The sequence below is a fragment of the Panthera leo genome, chromosome A3, assembly GCF_018350215.1.
Source record: "Panthera leo isolate Ple1 chromosome A3, P.leo_Ple1_pat1.1, whole genome shotgun sequence".
In the NCBI taxonomy this organism is placed as follows: domain Eukaryota; kingdom Metazoa; phylum Chordata; class Mammalia; order Carnivora; family Felidae; genus Panthera; species Panthera leo.
Window position 1 is genome coordinate 23,075,031 of NC_056681.1, and position 22,001 is coordinate 23,097,031.

Here is a 22,001-nt window from a genome sequence, read left to right on the forward strand (position 1 = left end):
TGTGTGACCTTAGGAAGTCACTTAACCTCTCTGTACTTCAGATTCCTCATCTGTAAAAGGTGGAGAAAACAGAGAATCCCCTTTAGTTTTTGTGAGGACTCAGTGAGATCACCCATTCATGGTTCTTGGCACTTTGCATGGGAACACAGCCTGGGTGCCTAATGCTATCTGGTCTGTGTCACCATTAAAGGATCTGACGTTACCGGACTCTCTTAAGAACCTGTGAACAAGGCAGAATGGGAACTATTCCCACTTTACAGATGAAGACACCTGAGGCCAAGGACCTTCCTTCACATGTCAGACCACAAATAGGTAGCAGAACCAGAGTCCTGAGCTTCCAACTTACGTTCACTGCATGCCATCTACTGACCAAGGTAAGGAAGTGACCCGAGACATGAGAAAATGCACAGCTGCCAGGAGCTAGCTGCCAGGGATCTTCATGTGTTGCCAATAATCAAATAACCAGATGGTACCATCCTCCCTTTACCCCTGCTGTGGCTGAGATGGTCCAGATAACTGACACTCAGGGATTCCACCTCTCGCATTATTCAATTTGGAAAACTGGATGTCCTGTGGTAATAATGGTCCCAGATTCTACGTCCCATGCCTGCTGCAGTGAGGGCAGATGAGGACTTCCCCAGATGGCCAAGGCTGTGATATTGTTACCTGGCTGTTTTAGTGCAAGGGGGCTGGTCAGAGAGGGAAATCTCTCAGGTCCTACTTACCATGGTGGTTGATATGGTCTCCGTGGTGATGGAGGGAGCAGTTGTTATGGACTCCTTTCCCCCTGGGGCAGTCCCATCAACCTGCTGGCCAGAAGAGTCATGAGAGATAGAGATAGAGATAGAGATAGAGATAGAGATAGAGATAGAGATAGAGATAGAGAGAGAGAGAGAGAGAGAGAGAGAGAAAAGCACACCAGATGCACCTGAAGCTTCTGTTACTTGGGTGGTTGGCATTCCCGGTTACAGAGTGATGGGCTGTGTGAGTGAACATGCACTGGTGGGGAGGGGAATCTGTCTACACAGGGAGTGAATCACAGGTGGGAGGGGGATGCTCACAAGTCCTCCTGATCATTTGAACCATCTTATTTGACAAAGGACAACAAATCAGATAGCCTGACAAGTCTAGGCAAATTTCAACACATGTGTTCTTTGATTCCATTGCTGGGAATTCATCCTTTGCATGTAAACTTTGAAAACTTTGCCAAGAAGTATGACAAAAAAGTTCACTGAAGCATTCATCATTAACTGCCAAGGACACAAACAGCCACAAGTCCACTGATGGGAGAATAAGTCAGGACTCACTCCCAAGTGGGACTGAGAAGAGCAAGGTGGGCCCACATATGGCAAATGAGGAGTGATCTCCAAGACAGTTATCAAGAAAAAAAGGTCAGGTGTAAAAGAGCATCTCTTTCATGCAAAATTCTAAAATATCCAGAGATGTGAGTGTATAGGTTGGAATATGCATATTTTTTTCCTAGGAAGAATCACAAGACAAATTTCAATTTGTTCTATTTGAATTTCATAATGGAACACTTTGCTGGTTTTTTAAAATTTTCTTAACATTTATTCATTTTTGAGAGACAGCAAGACAGAGCACGAATGGGGGAAGGGCAGAGAGAGAGGGAGACACAGGATCCGAAGCAGGCTCCAGGCTCTGAGCTGTCAGCACAGAGCCCGATGCGGGGCTTGAACCCACGAACCGTGAGATCATGACCTGAGCCGAAGTCGGATGCTCAACCGACTGAGCCACCCAGGCACCCCATGCTGTTGTTTTGATGTCAGTGAGAATTACTGGGCTGTTGAATTTGGGGCCTTTTTTAGTTTTATTTATATTTCTCTATACGAAAGCAAAATAAAACATGTGTTACTGAAACAAAATAGGACAGAGAGGGAGCACATTGCCTGCAATCACACAGCTCGTCAGAACTTGAGCATCTTGACCATTGCACTAGCTACCATGTAGACCATAATGCAAGTGATAAAAAGTGGGGGGGGGGTATTCTGGAAATGACAGAGTTGCCCACATTGTGTTGGTTTACACCTTACTTTAGTTCTTAAAACACAGACTAGTCTCCTCTCCCTGCACTGTAGCCCCTCTGGCCGCAAGGAACCTAGAGGGTATCAGACCTACAATCTCAAGGTTCAAAGTTTAAAAACCACAAAAGAAACTTAGGAAATGTACCATGCACCTGTACACCTGCAGTTCACCTGTGTCTATTTAGGACCACTTTCTCCAGGGGACCAAGTACATTTCATCTTGCTAAGACAAATGATCTTCTATCTTTTTCTCACTTTGTTCACATTGCCAACCTGATATGGAATCCGCATACGTCAAAAAATGATCCAATGTGAGCCATTCTAACAAAAGCTGGATTGAGATGTCTCCCTCTTCTCTCCCAGGGATACGTCAAGAAACCTCTCAAACTCCTTCAAACAATCTGAAAGCCACAGTCTAGTCCACTAGCCACTAGCCCTTACAGCCCTCCCAGAAAGACAAGGGAGACATGCTCATTCCCATTTGAGAGATGGGAAATTGAGGCTTTTAAGAGGCGTGGTCTGTCCAGGACAGAAAATCATTCCACTACCCAATTCTAGAGCTCAGGGAGGACAATGAAGCTTAGAAGAGCATCGGGGTTAAAATGGGGGCTCTGGGAAAACAATGTGGCAAGGGTTGGCCAAGGGGCTTGGCCTTGGTGGGGACCCCATCCTTAAATGTCCAATGCTTACGATCAGGGTGCAATGAAAGGCACGGGTTACCTGGGTGCTGTCCACAGTGGTGACTCTGGTCTGCAGTACAGCCTCTGGCTCAATCTTCTTTCTGATGGCCAGGCTGCTGACAGTCATGGTTTCTGTTTTCACAGGCTGTAAGGAGATGAGAGAGAACTCCATAACCCAAGCCCCTGCATGGCTCCTGCTCACAGCCAAATGCAGTGTAGCCCCCATCCCTGCAGCCAGCCAAGTCTCTGGAAGGGCACGCAGGTCAGGGCAAAGAGGCACGGTGAGATGTCATAGACAAATAGCCAAGGGGAGAGCCAGAACTATCAGCAGTACCCAGACAGGCCTGCTCATGGCCCTGCAGCCACATAACCTCATGGTGGCCATAAGTTGTGTTTTAGGCTACCATTAAAAGAACATCTACTATTCAATTAATATGTTTTGTGTCAGGCCCCACACTAAGTATTTTCCTTATATACATCCTGAATGACTTCGATGATTATGCCATCACCTCCCAGCTGCTTCATCTGAACTGTTCTTGAGAGCAGGAGTCATACAACTGGATGCCTACAGAGGCCAGGCAGGAGATGGAAATGGGTGAAGTGGGCTTACGAAGGACTGGAGTGAACTGGAGAACATGTAGGGACCAACTGTGGCCATGGCCTCTGAGTGACTGGATCATCGGATTTTCTTAATGATATTAAAAAAAAACAAAACAACACTGTGGATTTTATATTCAACATCCTTATTTTTAAATCAAGGTCCAAGAAAACACATCTGCTAGCCAGATCTGGCCTGGAGCCACCAGTTTTCAACCTCTACTCTAAAAGGCTTCAGTTAAATGATCAGTTTCTTCAGAGTCCTCCATCCAGGCTAGTTCACATGACTATTAGCATATTAACATATGTGAGCTGAACGAATGAATGAAATAGCTTGTCATCTGGCTGGGAAGGCAGTGAGAGGATTCTCACAGATTACCGTCACCCTGAGATCTAGCCATTTATCCAGTTAGTCATCTATCAGTGCCTGCTATAGGCAGGCTTAGAGCAGCTGCCACCCAGTAGGAAAGCAGACCTGGCTGCCACTAACCTGACTATCTGGGACAATGCCGGGAACAGAAACATTACAGAGCAAGGGGGCTGCAGCAGGTCCAACACTTCTGCCCAGGGTGGTTAGGAAAGCATTTGCTAGGGAAGTGATATCTGAACTTGGTCCTGGAACGTGACAGGTTTGCAAGGCAGAGAAAGGGAGGGAAAACCTTCTACCCAGAGAGTACACCATGGAGTGAAAGTCCAGAGCAGATGAGCTCATATTTCAATGCCTGGAACACGGGGGAGAGGAGAGTGTGGTAGGAGGTAGACTGGGACTGTAAGAGATGAGGGGGCAGAGGAATCACGTGACAAAGATCCTCTGAAGGAAGGACACAAAGCAGAGAGACCCAGACACAGTCTATCCCTGTGTCCCCCTCCATGCGGACATTTCCTCTTCTCTAGGAGTTTCCACTGCTACCCCAAGACCCCAGGGCCAGATGAATTTAAACTGCTGCCCCTTCCCCAGGAAGCCCAGGCCCCAGGGAGAGGAGCCTGGGCCAGGATCAGGAAAAGCCACCAACTTCCAAACCAGGCTGCAGGAGCCCTGCGAGTCCACAAGCCCATGCTCTCTGCAGGTGCCATGCAACACAGGCAGGGAGAGGAGGAGTCGAGTAAGACCAGACTGTCTGGCATCGCTTGACCTCAGGCAAGCAATGGGGTCACAGGGTTAAAACGCCAAGGAGTGCATGTTAGGGGTAAACCAAGATGGCAAACATGCGAGCACAGAACCATGCTGTTCTGCGGAGGGACAGTCATGCAACACGAGACAGAGCTTCAGGCTGAGGGGCTCTGGGCTGCAGGCTGGTGGCTCAGTCTTCTCACAGATGGCCCGGGGCCCTCTGAACATGCAGTGCCCGCCAGGCCCAGGTCTCCAGGATGCTCCACTGTACCTCAAACTGGGGCATATCTGGGGTGGCGCAGGCCCCTCGATCTGGGCTATCCTCGATGCCCCCAGACTCGTCTTCCTGGCTGGGGCCCCCCTTGCTGAGATCCCGGGAGAACACCAGGCCCTCAGTTTCGGAGTCGCTTTTGTCTCGGTCGAGCTCAGGCAGGCTGCGGGAGAAGTCTTCAAAGGCGCTGCCGTGGTAGTCACCAATGACCGTGAAGTCAACCTCAGCCTCCAGGCTGGATGTGGAGCTGACCGTGATGCTGGAGCACTTACGCTCAATGGCCAGGTGGTTGTCTTTCAGGAACACCGCATCCCTCTCCTGGTCCTGGTCCTCGTCTCCCGTGTCACTCTCTGGGGCCTTGGGACGGGGCGGTTTGACCTTCTCCTCTGAGCCCTCCCTTAGCCCTGCTCTCTATGGCCAGATAAAAATCAAAGGAACAGGGGTGTGGGGTGGGAAGAAAGAGAGAGAGAAATCAAGATGGTGAATGACAGAAGAAACCCTGGGGCCATTTCAACGTCTCAAATAGAAGAGCAGGTCAGGAAACGAAAAACGTTTCCGGAAAGATTCCTTGGCATGACAACAAGCTTTAAAAAACCGCAAAGTTCTCAAGAGTGGGGAACGCTCCTTTCCGAGGGTCTCCCGCTGATGGCCAAAGCGAGTACAAAGCAAACATCCTGCCAGTTCGTTCTGGACAGGAAGCCCCATCCAGGGTCTGGATCTGGGAGCTGATTAGAAGCGGCATTGTGCGCAAGGCAGGGATGGGAGCCTGGATCCAGGCCCATCCGTGCAGGTGGACATCAAGAGACAGAAACCAAGGAGGGAGACCCAGGGATTTAGGGAAACCCGGGACGGGGAGGCAGGGAGGCTGGAGCCAAGAGCTTTGAGAAACAAAGAGGAAGCCAACATGGTTTGTCAATTCCACTGAGTCTCTGTGGGAGGGGTCAGCATCGTCTAGGGGGGAGGAACAACAGGGGTTAATTCCTGGGAGCTGGGTGCTGCATCAGTTCAACCCTGAGCTCCATGAGGGGCCGGTGGGCAGGCCATGGAGTGGAGGTTCTAGTCCCATCAGTGTAATTGACAACAGCAGGCCAAGGAAACGCTGGAGGGGAACCAGCAACTCTTGTCCGACATACATACCTCTCAACTGGCCTGTCAGGGATTAAACACCACATTCACATTTTTGGCTGTTTCATGACGTTCTTTTTAAAGCCCAATCTAACACCCACCAAATATTTTTTAAAGTAGTTGGCTTCAGGTTCTAGAGATTCAGTGCACTTAGAGATTCACTTGCTAAACTTAACTTCCATTTTAGTTTCTGGAAGGTTGAGAGGTGTGAGGACACATTCCAGACAAGCGAGAGTTGAGCTGCCACAAGAGGCACTGCCCGAGCAGGTGGGAATCTAAGGCAGCGATGCACCCCGGCCAGGTGAAGATGACTGGGTCATCAGGGCACCAAGGGGCTGCAGAGACCTGAGGGCCCGAGGGGCTGGAGAATCTCAGGCGCCCCCCTTTTCCAGGGGGGTTTGCTGCTAAGCTGGTGATGTGCTTCTCTTCCCTGACCGCATCTCCGGATGTGTTCTGGATTAGAGAAGATAGTTAGTCTTAAGGAGGCAGAAAGGAACTTGGCAGTGGGACCAAGAGGGAACCAGAAGCGAAGGATGGAAACCTCTGGACTGTCAGCTTCCCCAAGGCAGGAGAGCCAGGGAAGGGAAAGGGTGAAGGAAGATCGTTGGACAAGCCAAGCAAAACAGGTAGGAGCCCAGCAGGTGGGGGCAGCAAGGCAAAGCAAGTGTGTAGTTTGCTGGCGGTGGTGCCAACCTTCTCCACTGGGGCTGTGTGACCCTCTGGGCACCAGGTCACACCACAAGCCGAGGGTCTCTGTGGCTAAGCTAACACAGGCCAACCAGATGAACCCATCATTCCGCCTGGGCTACCCTCAGGCTGGTTTAGGGGAAAGAACTCATAGGAATGGACAAGCAGCCTCTGATCGCAGTAATGATGAGGGGCCACTGAAACATGCTACTACGGAGCTACGCAGCATGCGGTCTACTCCCCCAACTCGGGGGCAGTGGTGGGGGCAGGGGCTCACGTGGCCAGTTCCCCCAGTGGCTACCTCCAGCGCAGTTTCACAGCCTGAATCAGGGGACACGAACTCGAGTTCTGTGCATCCTTCCTGTTGGGATGTGGTAGAAATGCCCTCCCTGAAGTGTCTGGCAGCCAGTGGCATCACTGAGGAATGGCTGGCTTTGGGGCCAGCAAAGTCCCCTGGGGGCTGGAGTTGGACGAAGCCCAGATCCAAAAGTTTATTCCGCTGTTGCTCTACCTGACTCATGGAGGTCTCTGGAGACAACTCGTTTATTAGGGCCCTGGTTTCGCCTTGACTCGCTCGGCGAGTTTCAGCTCCATGGGTCTCAAAGATCCGAATTTTATTGGCCACTGAGGTCTTGCTAATATCTTCCAGGGAGCCCTCTCGGCCCCCAGCCTGGAAAGAGGTCATCTCCCTTTGCTTCCCTGGAGGGAACACCAATGCCAGGGGTACAGCTCCCTCAGCTTCTTCAGAGACAACTCTGGGCTTTCTGCTGGCAACGGGAGGTGCCCTGCGCTCTCCTCTGTCCAGGGTCACGAACAGTCCTACGTGGTCCTTAGGCTCCGGGCTCTCTTTAAAAGGATGGGCATGTTTGAGAAAAGCAGGGGACTGTTCTCCAAAAGGATCCCCAAGGTGTGGAGGCTCCCCTGATCCACGAGGGACTGGGCTTGGAGAAGTTTCCTCTGGAGCTGCCTGAGCCTGAAAGGGACCAGGGAAGGCTGGGATGGGGGTGATCACCTCCATCTGAAGAAACGTTGAGGCCTTGCTGTCCTCCGTCGCAGGGTCTCCTGTTTGTGTGTGAACCAGTCCCCTGTCTTGGGGCAGGAAGCTGCCTCTGTCCAGTTTGGCTGGCTTCCTGACATCATTAGGAGGGATGGACCGCGGAACGATGCAGGCTGGGAGGTCTGGGCGCATGCCTCCTCCTCTGTGAGGTGAGTGGTTCTTCCATCCTGCTGGGATATTTTTCTCAGCCTCTTCCGTCAAATCTCCACTCTTGGGGGTCTCTTCCTCTGTGCCTATGTTGGATGCTGGGTGGCTAAATTCTCTTTCCACCCCCCGCCCAGCTTCTTCCCAGTCCTCAGCAAATGTCTGCCCTGGAGAAGGTCCCTTACCAAGCTGCTCAACAAAGACCTCCAGGCCATCTGGTCTTCTGTGGCTCCCAGGGATCCCTGCCCCTTCCTCTAAGGATGCTGTGTGGGCTTCACTCTCTTCATTCTTATTCTTGCTGGAAGCTGCAGCAAAGCCCTGTAGGCCTGAGGAATTCCACTCAGAGCTCTCTAGGAGCTTCTCTGGGAGCTCTATCCTGGTCTCGTCAACAGGAAGGGCATCCAGAGGTGGAGGGGGGACTTGGTCTTCAGAATCTTTCCCTCCATAGTTTAAGTAGAAGCTCCGCTCTGCAAAGGAAGGTTCGGTTTCATCACTCGAGTCGGCTCTGGCTTCTGACTGGGCTGGGTCCAGTAGAAACGACTGGAGTCCTCCCTTGTCGGAGGCTGGAGAGGGGATCTCGGCCTCTGCTGGCCTGGCCCCTGACACAGCAGGTCTTCCACAAATCGGGATCTCCTCCAGCTCCTTCCTCAGTTCCATCTGGCCCTCCAGCTGACCACCTGAGATCCAGCGCTTCTTGATGGTCGCCTCCCCAGTGCCCACCCTCAACTGGGAGCCCTCAAGGAGATTTTCTGCCAGTGTGCAGCCTGCAGCCAGAGAAGGCCCTCCTGGGCCTTCCCTGACCCAGGGGCCTTCCTCCCACACTGACTCGAAGTCTTCAGGGCTTGCAATCATCCTTCCTTGTTGCTGGGTCTTTGCTCTTCTGACTCCCACCATTTCTTCTGTGGCCACTTCAACTTTGAACTTGTCCACCAGGATGTTTACCTTGGAGAGTTTGCCATCAGCAAGGATATTTGTGAGGCCTGCCTTACTTTCTTCCTGCTGCGTGGTGGCCGCTTTTAGGAGACTGAGTTCTTCTGGCCTAGTGTACTCTCTTTCTATAAATACCCAATGCTCTGAACCCTGTGTTTCAATTGGAGCAAGAAGAGTTAACATGAAATATAGGCACATGAAAAACAGGTCACTGTTTCCTGTGCAAGAAGGGACCAACCTACCACCAAAAGTTAACATGTCCCCAGAACTGGCTGGGGGCAGAAAGGCGTGACAATGCTAGTCAGCCTCATTAAGGCTACCCTTCCCGTCAAGGCACCCAACAAATTATTTACCAACTCCCCTCAACCACTACCCCAACTTGGTAAAATGGGATGGGGTCTCATGCCCTCCCCATGTTTAATCATGGGACAATGGAGATCCACAGATGGGCCAGGACTCTTCCTCTTCCTTTTTTAATAATACAATTGCCACTGTCAGAGGAGAAAGTAACTTACATCACATGGAGTCTTTGAAGGTTAGAACAAAAAGAACTCCTAAGAAATCTTCTAGTCCAATTTCCTCATTGTGCAAATGTGTAAACTGAGGCCTAGAGAATGTCAGTGACTTACCCAAGGTCACATTTAGTTCATGGTAGAGTCAAGAAAAGAGTGCCTGATTTTTGATTCCTAAGATCCTTGCTGACTTATCTCACAACCTACAGAATACGGATCCCAGTTGTGATCTAATGTCAAGATGGAAAGCACTGAATTAAGTTCCACAGCTACAGCCTAAAATCTGACTTTTCTGCAAGAGTTCCTGGGAAGGAAAGAGATTAGAATGGAAAATGCCAAATGCGCAGCTCAAGTCAGTGCCAGTCACCACAATGGCTTGAACAGCTTGAATTTTGTAGGGTTCATTCCCAGGGAAAAGAATACCAAAGCCTATTCTTGGAGAATTCTACACAAAATCCACAGAAAGAGTAGAAAAGGGCTGAACAGAAGACATCATGGAAGGAAAAGATCTAAAGACCCAAGTATCAATCACCTGTCAAAAGCACCAACAAGAGGGTAGCACTGTCAAACTGTCGACAAAACAGCTTTCAACATCCTTCCTACAGTCCTTCAAACAATACTTAGGAGGGAATGATGGACTTCAGAATCATTAAAAAAAGCAAGAAGGCCACTGGAATTCTAATGTTGCAGCCAAAGAATATGTTCTTCACATAACATCTCAATGGAAGTCCAATATGTAACCCAAATACAGGCTGCCATGTTTAAGGGGGAGGCCTCGGCTGCCCTAGTGTCAAGGTATCACCCTCCTTTGAAACCACTGCTCTGACTCAAGCCTCTTATGGTACAGATGTGGAAACTGAGGCCTAGAAAAGGTGAGTACCATGTCCAAGGTCAGAGAGTGAGCTAGGGGAAAAGGCAGGCCTAGAATCCAGTCTCTGACTCCAAGTTCTGGGAAGTGCCTCCACGGTAAGATGTGCCAGAAGCTGCTCCCAATAGGAGGGGAGAGATTTATATGACTGGGCTCTGACTCAGGTTACGGCCTGGTGAGGAGTCTGTCAGACCCCATTAGATCTGAAGGATTCTGAAAGATCAGGGAGCGCTGTAAACTCTCACCTCCACTCCCTCAATCCATGCTAGCAAAATCTCCATGGTTCTCAGGGAACGAAACTTCATTGAAAGAGTCCTGTCCCATCTGTGGATCCTGCCAACAGGTAAGAGAGACAAGCGGAAGGTAGAAGGCCCATGTGTAGATTTCTGGGATTTTACTGCAGGTTGCTAAGTCTCAGGACAATACCATGTGAACCATCCCAAAGAAAAGTGCTTCAAGAGCCTATAGAAGCCAGGTCTCTTTTCTCTTCTACTGAGGAAGGAGGCACCCTCAGTGGCCCCCATTTCAGCGTGTAGTGACATCATCAGCCTGGCAATGGTGGCCACAGATGGTCAATGAGACCCCTTCTGGAACATTCTTGCCCCAAGTCTAACCAAAAACTAGTTTCTAGAAACTAGAAGCCTAGAAATTAAGCTGAGTGGGGTGGGAACTAGCACAGTATAGAAAGAAAAATTCTGCAGAAAGGAAAAAGGAAACACATACTTATATTTAGTTAATCTGTGCCAGGCAATGTCAGATTAAATTTAATCCAAATGGTGATGTGGAAAGCAGATACTGTTACCCTTATTTCAGAAGGGGAAACTGAGGTTCCCCAGAGGGGAAGTGACTTACACAGATCATAGAGTGAGCAGTGAGGGAAAAAGAGGCTCTGCTTTTAACAAGTGAAAATCCTGAAAAGAAAAAAAAAGACTTGAGAGCAAAAAAGAGAGAAGTTCACTGGCATGAAGGCACCGGTAGGACTGCACCTGTCTGAAAGCTGTTCTGACCCTACTACACAAGGTAGATGGGACGTCTGGTAGCCCTGTCGCCATTCTTTCCACAGAGCCAGGGGACCTGCAGTGCCTGTTCAGAGCGCCCCCTGCTATCAGCTGGGAGTACTGCGGCAAGGAGCTGAAGCTGTAGAAGGAAACGGAGCCCGTTCTGTTCCCACCCAAGCCATGACAGGGAGAAAATCTCCCACCAGGCAGTTCTGTGGTCTCTGGGCTGTTGAGTCCCCACCTGGGGCCTTGGGTCACATTCTGGGCCCTGCTCTTTACAGAAGACACCCAGAAGAGGGGATGCAGGACAAGAAGCCCTCTAGAAATCACGACCGGGAGAAACCTTTGAAGAAAGGAGGAGTGTTCAGGGGGAGAGGGGTACTTAACTCTGAAGGACTGTCCTGGAGGAGGATGCAGAGCAGATCTAAGGGCAGCAGGGGCAGAGCAAGGCCCACAGACAGGTAATGCAGAAGGGCAGATTTTAATTCAACATGAACACTTCTCAATAGATGACTGAAGACAAAATGGTCTGCTGATATGATATGGTATGGTATGGTCGGAATGATAAGAGCCCCCTCTGTGGAAGGAGCTGGAATGGACAATTTGCAGGGATGCTGATGAAGGGCGCGTGTTGCCCACCACCCCTGCTCCGGAGTATGGGCACCTGTCCTTGGCTCTAGGAGCAGCTCTGTGCTCCAGGGCATCGCTTTTTCCCTAACCTTGGGATGCTACTGACTCCTGTCCAACTTCTGGTAGTTATTTTAGTTTCACATTGAAGAAAACTTCAGACAGGAACTGTGATTTCTGTTTTACCACCTATGTGCTGACTTCTGTCTCTTTTAGAGTTTCAGCACATTTTTCAGCAGCTAGAAATTTTTTCCATGGGAATTTAAAAAGGGAGATGCCCTCATACGTACTTTTTGGGAGATGCCAAAAGGGGAGGGCCAGATATCAGGGAGAAGGAAGTTCCACCCAGATGATTGGTCAGTACCTCCCAATCCTCATGGTCTATGGGCTCTTGGCAGGGAGGAAGATACAGTGCCACCCCCCACTCCCTGGGCCTGGATGCCATGCCTAGCGGGACTTAGGTGCCCTCCCAACCCCCCCGCTGCCATCCTGGCCACAGAAGTGATGCTCTCCTCATTAGAACACTTGCCTGGCCAACATCTCTTCAACCCCAAGGAATCTCCTTGGAGCCAGATGCCCACTTTTGTCCGCCTGCCAAGAGTTTAGAGAAGACGAAGGCGGAGGATGAATGAGAAGCCATCCCCTAAACAGCCACTGTTAGACCTTATTCGGGCTTCTGAACAGAGAAAAGACTTCAGGGCAGAAGGCATTTAGGTGCCATGACCCCTGATCCCAAGCTTAGACATCAGAGCCTGCCTGTAAAGTCAGGAGGGCCCAAGAGAAGGAGATCATTTCAGCCTCTCCTTTGAAGCCAGAGCCAGACTCAGACTGTCCTGTCTTCTCAGAATATGGTCTCAGTCCTGATTCCTGAAAAAACAATGGATGAGGGAGGGGCTGGCCCTTTATGGATCCCTGGGATGAGGACAATCACTTGTCACAGCATGGGAATACAAGGGCTACCCATTGCTTCCACCTGCATGGCAGAGCCTGGTCCACCCCCCTCACCCCAGAGACAGGGTTTTCTTGAGACCATTAGAGTGGCTGTGTGTGGGCGGGGAAGTGCCGACAGTAACCTCAGGAGACGCTGCGAGGCTTTTCTGAGTGAACACTTCCCAGCCTGTGGCCGTCCCAGGCTCAGGTGCCAAGTCCTGCGGAGAGGTGTCCTGGGTCCTCCGGGACTGCAGGGGAGGCCCAGGGCCGGAGGAAAGGGAAAGAGGGAGGAAGGGAAGGAGAGACAGAGATAGGAAAAGTGGGAGAGAGAGGAAGCAGGAGAGATACACACACAGAGCCTGTAAATAGCCCAGCTTTGTAAATCCCACACCCTCAGGGTTTGTGGCTTAGATCAGGAAGGAGCCAGCAGGGCAGGAGAGAGAGGAGCTGCCCCTTGTGGCCCTTTAAGGGAGGAAGGCCCACAGTCAGCGGCCAGCCAGCACCTTGGCTTTGGGCCTTTTTCTCACTGCTCTCATTCAAGAGGATGTGGAACCATACCACTCTCACTCCAGAGACTCTTAATCGAGAGGCTGGGGAGCCATACCGCTCAGACTCTGATCCCAAATCTGCCCCGGGTGTCTTTGGCTTAAGCAATGGTTCAATCCTGCAGTTTGGGTCTTAGCCCTTCATAAAGTTATCTTTGAAATGAAAACCTGGGTTTGGGAAATGGGAACTCTTCTTAAAATTTGGAGCCCCTATTTTGATTTAAGTTCCCCCTGTCTTCCCCTTGGTCCAGATGAGGCCCAACAACATATGAGGAAGCTACTAGGACCTCTCTGATGACACACTCCTGCAGGAGAGCCCCCACAAAGTCTGTATTTGGATCAGGGATTCCAGTCACCATCAGCAATGGCCCCATAACCATACAGCACTTTGCAGTTTCTAAAGTGCTTTTATACCCACTATTTCACTCAGCCTTCCTAGCAACCCTATGGAATGGCAATTTTGGTCCCACTTTAGATGGGCTGACTAGGCTGTGAGGCTCAGAGAGGTATTGTCACCCACCCAACAACCCAGTCCGGTCCTTGCCTACAGCTTCTCCCCATGTCCCAAATCTTCAAGGGCCTCTAAATGCCAGTGGGGCCTGCTAAATGGTTCATAGCTCCAAGCTGAGCTCCTGGAACAGAATCCCTTCCAGCAGGTGGACTACACTTCTTGGAGCAACAGTGAGGGGCAAGGGTTGGAACAGATTCCACCTTTTAGGAAGACCCATCTCTAGCAGTTCCAGCTATTACCAGCAGGTGGGGCACACTCCCAAGCCAGGCTGCTCTGAGGCACTTGGAAGCTCCATAGCCCAGATCCCCAGGGCTCATGGGGCCCTCCTCTGCTGGAGTCCCACCCTTTCAAAGCCATCTATCCTCACCCACAGCCAGGCCACTCTGGTCAAGTCTCTCAGGGCAAGAGGAGTGGGGCATGTAACTGGATCACCAGACCAGCTCCCATGGCCTGGGGCCAGAGTCTTCAGGGTCTCATTTGTGCCAGGGATGATCACAGAGGTCCTCAGTAGATGCAGATTTGCCCTCCTTCCATGGCACTGAACTTAAAGACCCTCAAAGCATCCCTAATATTGTGAATCACCAGCCAGGAAACTACAGGCCAGCAGCCTCACTGGACGAGGCCCTCTGTTATCTGGCATGTCAAGGCCATATGGGGAGTGCTAATTCAATCAAATGTTTACTTATTAGATCATGACTGCATCACCAATTTTCAAAGCATTAGAGAGCAGTACATTCACAGTGGACTCTATCCTGGTCTTCACAAGATTTGGTCTTGCTCTCAGGCAGCTTTGATTTAATAGCAGATACAATGGCCTGGGACACAAGAAAATCAGGGTCTGGTCCCTCTTCTATCAGCTATGACACTGAACAAGTACTTCCACTCTGGGCCTCAGTGCCCCATCTGTAAAGAGATGACCGCAAGTAGGTTGAGAGTCCTTCCAACTTTAAAAGGGGTTCTGATTTGAAATTAGCCCCAGGACTCTCAAAATGAAATAGTAAGTAACTCCTACTGAGCATCTAGGGACTCTACCAGTACCTCCATGGTTGATTTTCCTGGCTCCTCACAACATTCCTCTGAAGTAGGTACTTTTATGATCTCTACCTAATGGAAGCTCAGAGAGGTTAAGTAACAAGCCCAGAGTCATCTAGCTAGCAGGAAATCAGAGTCAGAATTCAAACCCAGGTGGTGTAAGTCTAGATCTGTTGGGTTTGAGACAAGTAAGCAGCAGTGCTAGAGAGAAAACACCTAAGTATAAATGGGGGTTAAATATTGCCAAGATTTTGCAGTGCTAAAAATAATAGCTGGGATTATAAATACAGGAATTCTCAAGGTCCTATCTTTATCTCTTTTTCATTTGAGAAAACATCCCATGTTTTCCACTCTGAAAGACAGGTGGGTGTGGGATCCTTTTCTGAAGCAAGAGGCGCAGGTCTGATTTTTTTGGAGGATTCGTTCCCTCTAGTGGGCTCCAAGGATCCTTCCAGGAGGGAACACCCCCCCACACATACACACACACCCCCCACACACACAGCCCATCTGTGTTTTCACAACAGGCGCTAAAGGATCTGGTTACTGGATACAACTACTGGGATTCTCAAAGTTTAGTGTGCATGAAAATCACCTGGGGCACTTGTTTAAAATGCTGATTCCAAGGCTCTATCTCCAAATATTCTGATTCTGTCGGTCTGACATGGAGCCCCAGAACCTACATTCCTAATAAACACCCCTCTCCATTGTACTCCGGCTGATGGAAGGGGAATACACCAAGCCACAGCGTCTTCTGAGTTTTTCAAGGTGGTCCCTGGGGCCCAAGGATTCCAAGATATAGTGAATTTGTCTTTCCCAGCCTACCCCCACCCCCATCCCCATCAGCACCTTGTGCAGCAACTCGAGGAGGCATACAGGTGAGAAGGATGAGTGTAAGTCAGTGCAGAAAAACCTTCCCAACCCTCTTTACCCAAAGCCCCTGTTGAGGGGTTCAGGGTGAGACCTACCTCATTGGCTTTCTCAGGAGTGCCCTTGGGGGAGGGGGAGGCGGGCGAGGAGGGCAGCCTGCGCTCCCGTTCCCAGTCTCGATCCCGGTGGATCAGTTTGCTGTTGGGTTCCTTCAGGGTCCTCTTGAGCTCGTTTATGCTGGCCTGGTGCTTGAGCAAGACATCTTCTGGCTTGTCTAAGAACTAGGGGTGGATGGAGAGGGCAGTGGGTGTTAGAGGAACAGCTCCAAGCAGGGGATGCAGGGCACGGTGCAAATGGTAACCATGGTGGTCGCTGCCCTACATCAGCAAGATGATTCCCATCCAGGACTCCGTCTCACCCTCACTGAACCCCATGAACCAAGCGGGGCAGACATGATTAGCCCTGACAGGTGCACAAAGCACTTAAGATTAAAAAGAGGATCAAAAGGCACTTAAGATTAAGAAGAGGAGGCTTCTGGCCAAGCACCACCTTTTCTTTCCCTTTGCCTGGTTCCTGGCCTCAGAACCAGCAAGGTAACTCAAATCCCATAAGACGGGGTGAGTTTCCACTGGTGCTGTGCACCAAGTCTCAACTGGGCATGGAGGTGACTTTCTTCTGGTTACAACCAAGGCACAGTAAGAACTGGCCAACCCTGTTCACTGGGCTGCACTGGTCCACTCCCTGGCCTCTGGGGCACCTGGTCCCTTCCGGCCAAGACTTGGACCATTGTGCTTAGCAGGACCCTCAGTCTAGGCCCCTCTTAGCCCAACAGGTGAGTTGCTCAGGCCCTAGGGGGCTTAGCATGCAGATACTCCTTAAGCCAGGGATACCCAGAAAAAATGAGCCATAGGAGCCAGGAAAAGATTGTGTTCAGCATTCTCTACTGTGAGCCACTACTTTTCCTAATCACCCAGGATTTTCTGGATACGTGGTGGATACCAACTCCTCAAGAGCAGACAGGGTAAGATATGGCTAGATAGACAAAGTAGGGTGCTGTGGGTATTCAAGAGATTAGGAGAAATGGAGACCAGGAAGAAGAGAGGTAAGGCTGGGCACAAGAACTGATCTGGGTATAGCTGGAGTTTTAGACGTGTCCCCCATTAAACTGCCAAGTTTGAGCTCAAGCCAGTGCAGCATGACAGAGTAATCCACTTCAAGGTCAAGTGAGGATCAGCCTTTGCACAGGAGCCAGTAGGCCTACTTTTAGGGGTGGGCTGTTAGCTCAAGCATCTTTATCTGCAAGGCTGTTTTAGGATTCATGTCAACTCAATTCAGGACAAGAGATGAACAATCTCAGCTTATTATAAAGTCAGATCAGCTGATTCTGGAAGAATTACCTGGAAGGCAAGCTTGCCCTTGGACAAGGCTAAAATCTTCCCCTGGGCTTATCTCTGGCATCCAAGGATCCACTATGATTGACTCATGAGTTATCTCAGGAAGGAAATTGATGCCACTGAGGCTTCTGTTTTCCCTCCAGACATCTGTCTGTAAGGAAAGAACCCTCTGTCTGTACTATCCCTTCCTGAGCTGAACTGTCTCAGAACAATGTTTGAGAAGTCAAACCCGACAGGGTTTGCACAAAGCAGTGGGCTATGAGCTGCAATGGACCCAAGATGTGGCTTGTGACCTATCCTGAACCTGCCACACTGGCTCTGTGGGCACATAGCATTCCTGAAGACGAGAGAGAGGGAGCAGTGGAACCCTGCGATCCTTGATTAGGGTTAAGGGCTTTGGGGAAACCTAGTCCACGTGTCTTGCTGTGCAGATGGGGGACTGGGGCCTCCAGCGGCTTACCCATGACCCTCAGAGAGTCAGGCTGAAACCCAGTTTGTGGGACACCAAAGCCAGGCTCTTACACCCCAGCCCCTGTCCTCTCCCTCAGGGCCTACAACAGACTGGCTTCTAGAGTAGTACAGTTTCAGATGAAGAGTTGGGGACTGTGTGAAAGGAAAGGTGAAGTCCTTAACACAGAGGAGTAAGTCCAAAGAAGCAACGGAAGGGAGAAGGAAGAGGAGAGAGAAGAGAAAAGAAGAGGCTCTCCACAGAGCTGGAGCAGCAAGCTCCACCCAGAGGGAGGGAAGCTGGAGTGTGAGAAGGCCAGAAGCATCCTGAGGCTCCTCCCTCCCCACCCCACCCACATTCCCACATCTGGTTGTCAACAGATACAAAAAGAAGCTTGGGGGGAGGACACAGAGGAGGTGGAGGCATGACCAAACAGTGGTATGGAGATGAGTCTAAGGAAGGGTTCGGGTGGGGGAGATGAGACCAACGAAAGCATGGAATGGACTGGAAGAGCTGGCGGACACAGGCCGGATGATCAGCAGTTGGGAAGCAAGCATGGGGTGGTAGGAAGAGGCAGAGTGTGAGGCTAGGTAGAAGGAGGGAGGGGGAAGCAGTTGGTTAGGGGGTAGTCTGAGCAAGGAGCTGGATTGTGGAGGGAGAGAAGGAAGGGTGGTTGGGGAGGGAGAGGGGGCAGGAGGAGGGAGGAGCTGTAGTGGGGGGAGGAGTATGGCCGAGGAACAGAGGCAAAGCTGAAGCTGCGATGGTACCAGGACATAAGCCTGGGGTGGACTATGGGATGGTGACAAATGAGCTGGGGATACGAATGGCTGGGTGAGTAGTGACAGGTCCCATGCAGTACCTCCTGCTTGTGTCTTGGCGTGGTTTCCTGCTCCGGCTAGCGAGAGGCGGGAGAAGGAGAAGGAACCGGCAGGGTCAGTAAAGCAAATGGATTAGAGGCACCGCAATGGCCCCTGGCCAGGTCTGGTGCAGCAGGTAGCCCAGAGGGTTCTTTCCTGAGGAGCAGGGGCCAGGGAAGCTGGTGGGCCACCCAAGGGGCAGCGAGGTAGCCAAAGGTGTGGGGTGTGAGGCAGGGTGCTGGCCCGGGGAGATGAAGAAGGGGGTGGGAGGACTGGGGACAAAGCAGGCAGTCACACTCAGTAAACAGGACATGAGGGCTCTGGGCATTCATGCTTCTGCCGTCAGCATGTATGTTCAGGGGCCTGTGCTCCAAGCTACAACTGCATGACGGAAATACGCTATACCCATGTGTGCACATGCCCGTGTGCATGCTTCTTGCATGTCTCGGTGCATGACCCTACTGTGAGAGGGGTAAAAAACTGTGAGTGAATGCATGCCCACCGGAGGCCATGCGTGCCTGCAGGAGTGTGTGCACAAGTGTGTGGGAAATGCATGGGGCAGCAGGAGGGGACATAATTGAACCTCATCCTTGTGAAGGCCTACAGGGACACCCCATCATGCTCTGGGGAGGAAGGGGCCATGCAAACCCAAATCAGAGTCAAAGGGGCAAATTAGGAGTGGGCAAGGGGAGGGTGAAGTCCTCTAGGGGACAGAGTGCCCCTGTGGGGAAGCAGGACAAAAGGAGGGGAAGGGGGCAGCGTGCCTACCACCCAACACCAGGGGATGTCAAGGTAGTGGGCAAGGCCCTGTCCATGGTGCATCCCAAAATGAGGGTGCTCGGCCACAGCTGGAAATACCTCAAGGCCAAGACCGAGGCTAGACCCAGAATCAGCCTCCTGATCCCCAGGTCAGAGGGTATGAGAAAGTCAGGCTCCTACCTTTAGTTCCTTGATCTTGGTGGGAGTCCTGACCTCTCCCTCCTCGGCCTCTGACCGCCTACCCCCAGACTCGCCATCCTCCTCTTGCTTGTCACCATCGGGTCCTGCGTCATGGTTCTCACTAACCGAGGCTGGGCGGGAGAACTCCGCTAAAATGGGCAGAGATGGCCAGGTGGCCTTGTGAGACCTCTCCCAGGGGGACGGACAGGGAGCCAGCCCTGCCAACCGTCCAACCATGGTTGGAGTGGAGCACAGACATCCACATCTCCAACAGGTCAGGGATAAGTACAGGGAGGTAGCCTTGTCCAGTCATGAGGATGGTACGAAGCAGAGCTGCCTCCCAGCCCCAGACCCCCCTCCTGACTTCTATGGCACTAGAGCCCAGGTTTAATTCTCAAATCCATCTCTTCTTGGCTGTGTGACCTTGGGTAAGTTATACAACCTCTCTGGGCCTCAGTTTCCTCATCTATAAACAATACTTATTTCAGACAGCTGAGGGGAGGAATGAATAAACTAATGTGTGTAAATACTTAGAAGACAGACTGGCACAGAGTGAGCCAATTCAACCAATGTTGGACCACAGATGTTGATGTTTTTGTTGTGGCGGTTGTGACAGAATACTCGACCATTATTTGGCAATACATAGATATTGTGAGACTAGCTTTTACTACTGAAAGCTAAAGTCCTGAGATTTGCAAATAATGTAGCCTCTTTATAAATTAGGGAAAGTTCAGAGGGATCCCTGCAATAACATCTTTCTTACTCACTGGCATTCCAAAGTACTTTTCTGAATAGGAAAGAAAGGGATGGAATTAGAGGCTTTACACTAGGCACTGGACATAATCCAGACTATGCCCATGGATTATGTCTTGGTGGGAAACAATGCCTGGAAAACACTGAATTGAAATGACCATGGCACGGATTATCCTTGGGGCTGGCCTAAATTAAAGAGAATAATTATTCTTTCTATTCATATATACTCACTTCGCAAAGTGCCCTTTTATGCACACCATCTCATCTGATCTGCACAATCCTCTGTGTTGATGGCTAGAATGGGAATCACTTTCCTCATTTTACAAAAGATAAATTGAGACTCCGAGAGGGGAAAGTTCCCACTGGTGACCTTTCAGTGAATCAGGACAAAGACCTAGGTCTCCTGGTTTAGAGTTCAGCCTTCTGGACCTCCAGAGGGATGTAGGAAAGGATGAGCCTCACCAGCTCTAGACCAATCTTTGCTGCCCTGCACAATCTGGGCTTCATGTAGGAAGCTGCAGGGGAAAATAAAGGGACTGTACTTTCCCTTTGCATAAATGTTAGCTCTCAACCCTTAGCTTTCCTCCCACTCAAGGTGAAGGAGGAGCTTCCTCAGCCTCAAATGGACCTTTGAAAAACTTCATGTCCTCTGAACATGGTCAGGGAGTCCTGGGAAAGGTCTCACTTCATACTGCAGGAAAAGTATCAGACTCTCCTGATCACCTGGAAAACTCCTAGGTATCCTTCAAAACCCTGCCCAGTTGTCACCCTCCCTGCAAAGCCCTTTCTGCCCCTCCTAGACAGAATTAATCCCTCTCTCCTATATTCTGTTTTGTGCTCTGTATTCTGTATATACTTCTCCCATGGCTTGAATCACATTATATGCCTACAAACCTAGTGTTCTATGGGCTCCTCCAAGGAAAGGGTCATACTTATTCTAACACTTGCAAAATATTTGTTGAGCAGAACTGGCTTGCCTAGAGCAGAACTAACTACCCCAGTGTGTCCTGGGAATAACCACTGTTCCCCCAGGCAAGTCCCCACCCCTTACCTTAACCTATCCTCTGCAAACCTAAAAGCAATAATAATTTATTATTGCTACAACAAACAATAAACCATTATTGGGTATAAATTATTAGGTCCTTCTATGTGCCAGGAACTTTTTGAGGGGATGTAGAGGCATGACCATATTTAGTTCTCTCTATAACACAACTAAGTATGTATTACTTATTTTGAAGAAGATGAAATAGGCACAGGGCAGTTAAGTTGCTCTAGACCTTCCAGCCATTCATGTATGGATATTTATGACCACTTCCTGGCCTGCAGAGCAGCTGGTGAGTATGAAGGCTGAGATTTGAACTCAGATCTGCCTAACTGAATCTCCCCAATGCCCATGTGGCCTCTGAACCTCTCCTACAAACTTCAGTGTGCATATCCTGGGGAGAGTCCTTGGCCAAGGCCCAGGAATCTTCATGTTTAACCAGCTTACAGGTGATTCTCTTGCAGGTGGTCTGTGGGCCATGTTTTGAGAAGCCCTGGTCGGCTGGATACAGGACAATGTAGGGCCAATTCTCACTGATATTAAGGGCACCTGTCAGCCCAACAGGAATAGGGCAGTGGAGAGCACCATGTGGTTAGATGTCGATCAGTTCACTGGAACCAAAAGAATGACCGAGAACAACCAACCCCTCAGCCTCCCATCAGGTAAGGCATCACCAGTCACATTGCACATTGCAGTCACAATATACCATTCTCCTCGGCTGACAGTCTGTGAATCACTAAGCATCATGGGTGGGGGGCCAGAAAACCATATGGCTGAACCTGCATCCCCAAAAGGCCACGACTCCGGGAAGTTGCGGGAAGTCCAGAGAGTGACAACATCATATTCCAGTGAGAGTGATGCTGTAGCCTAGGCGAAACCACCAGGAGCTGCCCAGGTGCATGCAGCAGGGTCTCGGGCCACCAGGCCTGCTGCAAATCAATGTGTGAGGTGTCCACCACTGTCACTGTTCATTCTGCAAAAGCCAGTGTGCCCCCACTTCCCACTAAATGCCACCCCTCTCCCATCTCCCATTT

At 50.5% G+C, this 22,001-nt stretch overlaps 1 protein-coding gene across 14 annotated transcripts in view; it reads right to left on the reverse strand.

Annotated features, from left to right (window-relative positions):
- The window catches only part of EPB41L1 (erythrocyte membrane protein band 4.1 like 1), a 164,724-nt gene that overhangs the window by 15,167 nt on the left and 127,556 nt on the right, over nucleotides 1-22,001 (reverse strand). For 11 of the 14 annotated variants that reach the window (XM_042931075.1, XM_042931066.1, XM_042931073.1 and 8 more), the window contains 5 exons: nucleotides 19,173-19,321; nucleotides 15,633-15,815; nucleotides 4,702-5,112; nucleotides 2,763-2,867; nucleotides 726-809 (listed from right to left, as the gene is read on the reverse strand). In XM_042931075.1, coding sequence (XP_042787009.1) covers nucleotides 726-809; nucleotides 2,763-2,867; nucleotides 4,702-5,112; nucleotides 15,633-15,815; nucleotides 19,173-19,321 — 932 coding nt within the window. The remainder of the gene's footprint in view (nucleotides 1-725; nucleotides 810-2,762; nucleotides 2,868-4,701; nucleotides 5,113-15,632; nucleotides 15,816-19,172; nucleotides 19,322-22,001) is intronic. The other 3 variants (XM_042931069.1, XM_042931077.1, XM_042931078.1) reach the window with 3 other exon arrangements.